The sequence below is a fragment of the Quercus lobata genome, chromosome 2 (genome assembly GCF_001633185.2).
Source record: "Quercus lobata isolate SW786 chromosome 2, ValleyOak3.0 Primary Assembly, whole genome shotgun sequence".
Classification (NCBI taxonomy): Eukaryota; Viridiplantae; Streptophyta; class Magnoliopsida; order Fagales; family Fagaceae; genus Quercus; species Quercus lobata.
In genome coordinates, this window is record NC_044905.1 from 2,447,794 (window position 1) to 2,455,659 (window position 7,866).

The window sequence follows — 7,866 nt, forward strand, 5'->3', positions numbered from 1 at the left end:
TTATGAAAAGGAAAAAAAATGCTAGTTCTAAAACATATTATATGGGACAATTATTCTAAAGCGTAAGCTATAGATTCAGATCTATCATATCTAAAACTTTTTTTTTTAATGTAACTGTAATGCATTGACGGCATTCTTTAATCAGTTTGCCAAAATTATAAATGTTACTACTATCTTATCTGGCTTCAGTATATTCCCTTTTTCCTTTCCACGAGAGAATATTTAAAGGTGGAAAATTGTAAGAATGCTAATTACCAAATGTAATTGTAATGCATTTTGTGTTCCTTAATAATTTTCTTGGATAATAAGAAAGAAGAGTAAGGCACCCTAAAAACAATAATTGTTTTCCAATCTATTGGAATAAGGCAAACACTAAGATGTATTTGTTTAAAGAAAGTTATATATATATATATATATATATAAAATAGCCAAATCTAAACAAATACAATTATGTTCTGCCTCTTCTCATCATAGTGGACATCATATACTAGATATACCATAAAAGACGTAGAATTAGATTTACTTTACCCGATCTTTGGGACAGAAGATTCTTAAAATAAAAAATAAAAAAACTTAACGGAATGTTTAGTCCTAGTTTTGGTTGTAAATTAGTTGTTGTTACATATTAAATTTTTTGAAAAGATGATTAAAATGGAAGCTTTCATTTTTTTTAAAGTATATAAATTTCAAAAGTTGTTATACCTACTAAGAAATAGCTATTATAAATTTACATCTATTTTACATAGGAATAGATTAGTTATTTCTTATAAAATAAAAAATAAAAAATCTACCAATTATTTTTTAACAAATCAACTAGAAATTTGAAAGTGGGGAATATATGTTGATTTCTGTGGGGCCCAATAATTTATGGGCCAGGCCCACTTGCTCATGGGGAGTCCAAAGGCCTAAGCCGAAAAAGGTGATGACCCGAGCTCAAAAATATAAGGCAAAAATGGCCCGGAGACGCAGCCGAGGACAGTCTAGTCCTCGGCAGACCCAAAGCTCCATTGAGAAAAGGGGTAAAAAAGAGATATATGAACAAATTTGTAAGGAGATCTAAAATATCTTGGGGGAAGTTATCCTTACTACCCTTCCCAGATAAGACTCTGCACCTAACAGAGCCGTATTCTGCAGCTTTATCAACCATCCCCAACAATTCTGGGATTGGACTGATGGGACAAATGTCAGTCTTGTAAAGGTTGACCCTACACGTGAACGAAGGACAGCGAACGCAGGCTGGTACAAAAGAAGAAGTAAGTGAACCTGGTAGGGGAACTCCCATCCCACCTCCAAAAAAGAAAGACTACATGGGTGAGAACACCTCAACAACACCTGAGATCACAGAAAAAACCCATCGTTGGGTAACCGGGGTAAGACCTTAATGGTCCTCGGATCAAGTCCGAGGAGTCCCATCCCATAGGATGCGACGCCGTAGAGCTTAAATGTTTAAGCCCAAATCCTTTTTCTACACGAATTCCTCTAAAACCAAGACCGGGCATCGCCCCGTGACCAACGGCTAGCTTTTCAAACCCACTCTCTACAAATCATATTGTGAGGGATCTTTCATGTACGAGCCCAACATCATTATTGAGCCGCAAAGGAATTGTGTCCTTACAATTTCAATGGGGAAAAAAAAAATTTCAGATTAAGATCTGATTAAGAAAATAAAATACAAAATAAAAAATTAGTTTTATTTTAGAGATTAAAATTTAGCTAATTAAACAATTGAAACATAAATTAACAAACAATGAACCTATGGTTTAGGTTCAAATTGATGAATCATGAATCCAAATGCTGGCTAGCTTAATTTGTTTGTAATTGGGTTAGTCCAGCCCATATTAGATTTATTGCCAATTGGGTTCCACAGCCCCATATGATAATTATAACCCAAAAAAAAAAAAATTGATATCTGAAAGGTAAAGTACCGTGTAATACCAAAACGCAGTCGTTTCATTATTTTTTTAGCGCACTCAGTCTTTCGTGCTCGTCTTAACTCTTATATAATGCTAATTTGACTGCAGGATGCTTGGAACACGTCATTCGTATATGAAGTGTAAAATCATGGAGGTCTATAAGTCTGGTTCTTCTTGGCCATAAAGTGTAAAATTTATTATATACTTTAAAGGATTCAAAATAGGTGAGATAGTATCACTGAGCCAGAAAGAAGGTTCTTGATGAATGTGGAATGTGGTGGTTTTTCCAGTTATTTGAAGTTCTATGCATGCATGGACATTAACTCAAATTTTGTCCAGCCCCATGATTTTGTAGTCCTGTTCCAACATTTCTCCTCTGGCAGCTTGTCTTATATTTTCAATTCCACTGGAGTCCTGCCATTCTAGCCGAAGACCATTATTTGAGAACTTTTTTTTCTTGTGTGTTTATACATGTCACCTAACCATATTTCTTTAAAGCGAAAATCATCGAGAGTGGCTTCTTAAAAATAAATAAATAATAAAAAGAAGCATTAATGTAATATGAACTCACAAAAGGTCTATGAGCTCACCCTCCATTCCATGCATTAAGCCAAGTTAATTGAGTAACATGCTTAAGCGATTCAATCCACGGAGTGGGATTAGAATCCTCTCCATTTGTTTTGGAATGGAGAGGATCCACTTCATGATGAAGATTTTATTTTTCATTAATCTAAAGATGAATCTTAGTGCCATGTCATTTGAATTTCATTAAATCAAATGATGAATGATAGTTTATTTAAATGACATGACATTGTATTAACTTTTATATTCATGAAAAATTAAATCTTCAATATGAAATAGAAGGGCTTAATTATACTACCAAGATCTGGACAAATACATTTTTCCCCCACAATAGGAAAAGTACTGTTGGACAAATACAATTCTGCTCACGATACATAATTGTCCTTTACAATTGACAAAAAACGCTCCCTAATATTCATGGTCTAAGTAGCTAACCAAATTAAGTGTACAAAACCACCCAAAAAAAAAAAAAAAACAATAAAAAGAGAGGATATGAAGGTAGATGCTTCTCTAAACAGTTAGCACTTGGCACATAACAAGGATGCTAGAATCATCCTTTCCTTTTAGTCAAGCTTCGCCGTTCAGCCTCTCCCTCTGCAACCAGAACACAGAACTCTGAACCAAGCATCTCATGTATATCAAGATTCAGAGAGCTACTCAGGTTCATGGTATCCATGATCACTTCAATGGTTATATTGAAGCCTAAAATAGATAATACCCGGACAGCATTTGCAATCCGACATATGTTCTGCCTTGTCTCTATCGGAGTGTATGTTTGTTCTTGGTCTTCAAGACTAATGGAATTTTTATTAAATTTCTGTTGCTCAGGTTTACTCACTTGATCCTCTACCATATCATCTTTGGCTTCAACATGTTCACCAACCCAAATGAATCCATTACACCCAAGTATTAAGTCAACTCCGTACTGTTCTAGATGGTGAAAATGCTGCTTGCGTCTCCTAACTAGATAAGGAGGAACTGTGAGCAATTGACCCCTCTCAAGCTGTCATGGAAAAATTACAATCATTAACATATAAAACGCTATGAAACTGAACTAACAACAGACACAACAAAGAAAAAGACACTAGGAGCTATTGACTTGATCAATGGAAAAGTAAATTACTGCTAGAGAACCTTTAGCTGCTTCAATTCATCATGTGAATAAATTGATGCGCCACACACCTAGAGTTGCTCTAGAAGCAAAACCTCTAGCTCTAGAAATAAGAGTGGGATGGAATGCACTTGCTTTTTAAATTTTAGGAAGATCTTATAAAACAAAAACTTTATTTCCTTGCACTACAAATTTCAACTATTAAGATACTTAATAGAAGGAACCTATCTGGAACTTTTTTCGTTAGTTTCAACTGCTCTTGCTTCTTCTATGTAAAACGGGCTAGTCAAACAATTGTTTCATTCTTCACTTTCTAGTTTCTACATCTGAACGTAGAAGTTATTAAATTATGAAGAAGACAAACCTTGCCATACTTTTGACTTCTTGCTTGGAGGTGTAAGCCATCATGCTGGATACCACGGACTTCAGCCTAGGAAAAAAGTAAAATTTGTCAAAAAAGATTGATCATTAATTCATGCTTGCTGGAATAGGTCAATGATAAGTATACAGGACTTACGCAAATAACATCATTCTCTTCAAAAATACTGCGCATGTTGAGTTCATCCAAAGCTGTTCGCCGCCTCTGCCAATCATAGTAGTAAAATCTGAGTGAGGCTGGCAAGTTTATCCAGGGAACAAAAACAGATCAACCAATGTCGCTTAAGTTTATGAACATATACAGTCAAGACATACACCATCCTTCATCCACATGTAAACATTTCAGGGTCAAAAGGACTCACTGACTTGATGACATGGAACCTCACCAAGGCAAGGCCCTTTGGACCTATACCTAGGGAGTAAACCTTGGATACATGACCCCACCCGCCAGAATCATGTATCAAATAATCCAAGGAATTCTTAGTGGGGATTCGACCAGGATGATTGGGTCTACACAAGCCTCCCCCCACTAGGCTACACCCTAATGGGTACAAGGACTCGCGGACTTGATATGCCTTCATACAAGCCATTGAATATAATTCATAGCATATAATGCCCTCACATAGCCTGCACTAAACACTTGTATGGTACCATACCAATTTATCACCCCACACAAAACACAGTTGGTGAAATTCTACCTAATAACGTTAAGTACACAATTTCAATTTTTTTAAATAAGTAGACATGAAAAAAAAAAAATTCTACTAAGAATCCATAAGAAAGCTGTCTGATTTCAATAAACCAGGCACTGAGAACTGTTGTTATCCAACTCAAAATATCAGACAGCTTAACAGATAATTTCTACAGTACCATAAGGTGCAAACAAAAATATCCACTGCTTCTGAAAACTGATTCTCTTCACATAAATGTAGCTTTAACCCATGGAAATCATTCAGTCAAGCTCACCGCACTGCCATTTTATGAATGGTGAGGAAAAATAACAGAACTTTAAAACATGTGCACACAAAAACACAAACAGAAAAAAAAAATGTGGTAAGAGTAACAAGTTCACCTAAATTGAACTAAAAAAATAACTAGTTAATATCTTTATATGCTGTCAAATTTTGTTCTGGAGACAATATATCAGTATTGGATGATTTCACATTTTATAACTGCAACCATTGCCACAAATCCATGTTATGCACTTTACTAAAAGGATACCTGGATACCATCAGGTAAGTTCATCGAAGAAAGCATCAAAACTGCATCCTGGCTATAATGTATATCCAGTCTCCAACGCTTTTGAGCAACCTGAACAAGTATATGTTAGAGAGAACGAAAAGAAATATCCTTTAACAAAGCTATATATATATATATATATAGTTTTACCACTATTATGTATTAACTGAAATGAGTAGAATTTTATGTTGCATCTATATATTTTATTTTAAGAACATAAAATAATTTTCGTTAATGATCATAGCAAAGTAAAAACAATAAGATCATTACTTATATTGATGAATATGGTTTTTTTTTTTTTTTTTCAACTAATTTTATAGACTGCTCACCGAGGGAAAAAAGAACTTCATCAGACATGAAAATCATATTACAACAAGTTTTTGGACAAAACTTTTGTAGCAATAAGCCACTGCTGGTGACAAGAAATAGTCACAAAATGGCCTGCCATACAAATCTGGGACTTCTAACTAAAAGTAAGGGGAGAAAAAGTCGTGCAATGCGTCTAACTTTTAATTCCAAGGCAAAAGCAAATTCGCATCTACTCACTTTTTTTTTGGATAGATACACTAGATTTGTACTTATGATGCCTGCTCTATGATGATTATTCTTTTTCATCAGGCCAAGACACTAATTAGCTTATAGAGTAGGCGGGATTCAAACCCAAGTGCCTATTCTACAACAAAAGACTTTACCAATTGAACTAACCAAAACCTACAATCACATTGCAGTATATTGCATGCTTACATGCCCCCTCAGCCACACATCATTAAAATAAGCACAATGTCATCAAGTACAACTACTCAGGAAAACAAAATGGAGCTGGGAATTAGTTCTGTTTTACCTCACTAACACGCCCTACTACGATATCTCCAACCTCTGGCTTGTACCTAATCATCATTCAAAATTCCCAATCATAACTAACCCCAATAAATTACCAAAACACAAAAAAAAAAAGTACAATTCTATCAAATTGAACTGCAGGGCAATGTGAATGTGAGTGAGTGAGTAACTACCTAGCCCGCAACGCGCGGACATATACGAGCTTGTTCACACGCTCCACCACTCCGCAGAGCGTAGCAACCAATTCCCCATTGAGGTCCAAAGTTCCATGTCCCCTTAAAAAATTCAACAAAATATAAAATTAGCTACATAAATAGAAAATACATACATATATATACACACACACATGAAAATTGAGAGTAAAGCGTAGAGAGATAGAGAGGTACTTGAGAACGCCATCTTCGAGGTTGACAGGGATGGAGTCAGAAATGGAGACAGAGGCATTGGAATTGGAATTGGCTTTTGAAGAAAAAGACTCGAGCTTTTCGAGTGCTCTCTTCAACCTTATTTTCTGGGTTTGGTTCAACGATAGCTCTATTTCTCTCATCTCTCTCTTCGTGCTCTCTCTCTCTTTCTCTGCAAAACCCTAAACCCTAGCTCTAGAGTGTGTTTCTGAAAACATATTTTTCATGGGCCGTGTTAGGGGCTTATATTTTTGGGCTTTTGGTGATGTTGACTACTCTTTTTGGCCCAAACATAAAGACTTGACCCAATAGCAAATCCAGTTGATCGTAAGGATATTACTATATTTTAGCAAAAATTAAAATTAAAAATTAAAAAATAGGATTTATATTTTGGTGTGGAAATTTGCTTTGGTAGAGATAATCTCAATAGATGGTATCTTAATAATTTTAGAGAAGAAATTTTTGGTTCCCTCCAATATCTCAAATAAGCTTAGATTTTAAAAGATACCAAGATTTCCATTTTTTTTTTTAGAAGCATAACGAGAATTCCTCAAACCCACTAAATAAAAATTCAAACAATCATTCATATATATTTTTGGTCACATAATTTATTTAATAAGTCAAATAAGTTGTTTAAATAATTTAATACATACTATGATTTAATAAATATAAATTGCCACATAATAAATTGGAAAAAGATTCTTACAAAACGGTTTGAAGGAGTCCATTCAAAATTTGGGTTAGGAATTTTGAGAACTTATAAATTCGATCATGGATCCATTTGATGATTTGATCTCCTAAGTGGGCCTGCTAGGAAGCTGTGCCACTCTTCTTTCAATTCTTGTGCAAAAAAGATTTTGCAAACATTGAGTACATGGGCTGAAACCAAATAAAGAAAAGCCCAACACGGTTCAAGGGGGCATGTAAAGCTTATGCTATAAGGCTGGGTGTAGACACGTACTGCAGCCCCAAGACAAAAATTTTAAATAAATAAAAAAAAAGTAGAAAGAGACAAATAAATTAAATTCCACCTAATGCAAACAGCAAAAGACAAATAACTTTTTTTGATTAATTTTTATGTGTTCTAGACTTTTCGATAATTTTAACCATTGCACGTATACAATAAGTGAAGCTCACGTACGGCGTACCACACTGTTACAAACTACTAGTACAGGGACCGTATCATAATAATAATGGTAATCACATAAATACAACAACGACGTGACGTGACTACACTTCACAACAATTAAGTGGACTAGCTCTGTTTTTATTTATAGTAATGTTACGTTAAAGGCTTAAAGCTGCATTATTCCATTTCTTTGGTCCCAGAACAAGGTAATGTGTACAAATGGCCCAATCAAACACATACAAAAGCAATGTACAGTATAAGACAAAGGCA

The 7,866-nt window shown here is 34.8% G+C and overlaps 1 protein-coding gene across 1 annotated transcript; it reads right to left on the minus strand.

Moving 5' to 3' along the window:
- Positions 1-2,759: 2,759 nt before the first annotated feature.
- Positions 2,760-6,642, minus strand: LOC115973870 (exosome complex component RRP4 homolog). The gene is made up of 7 exons (XM_031094107.1): positions 6,450-6,642; positions 6,237-6,338; positions 6,065-6,110; positions 5,206-5,295; positions 4,124-4,189; positions 3,971-4,036; positions 2,760-3,498 (listed from the first exon to the last, which is right to left on the minus strand). Exons 1-7 carry the CDS (start codon positions 6,608-6,610, stop codon positions 3,046-3,048), a joined length of 984 nt encoding a protein of 327 aa, XP_030949967.1. The 5' UTR covers positions 6,611-6,642; the 3' UTR covers positions 2,760-3,045.
- Between the last annotated feature and the right edge of the window lie 1,224 nt (positions 6,643-7,866).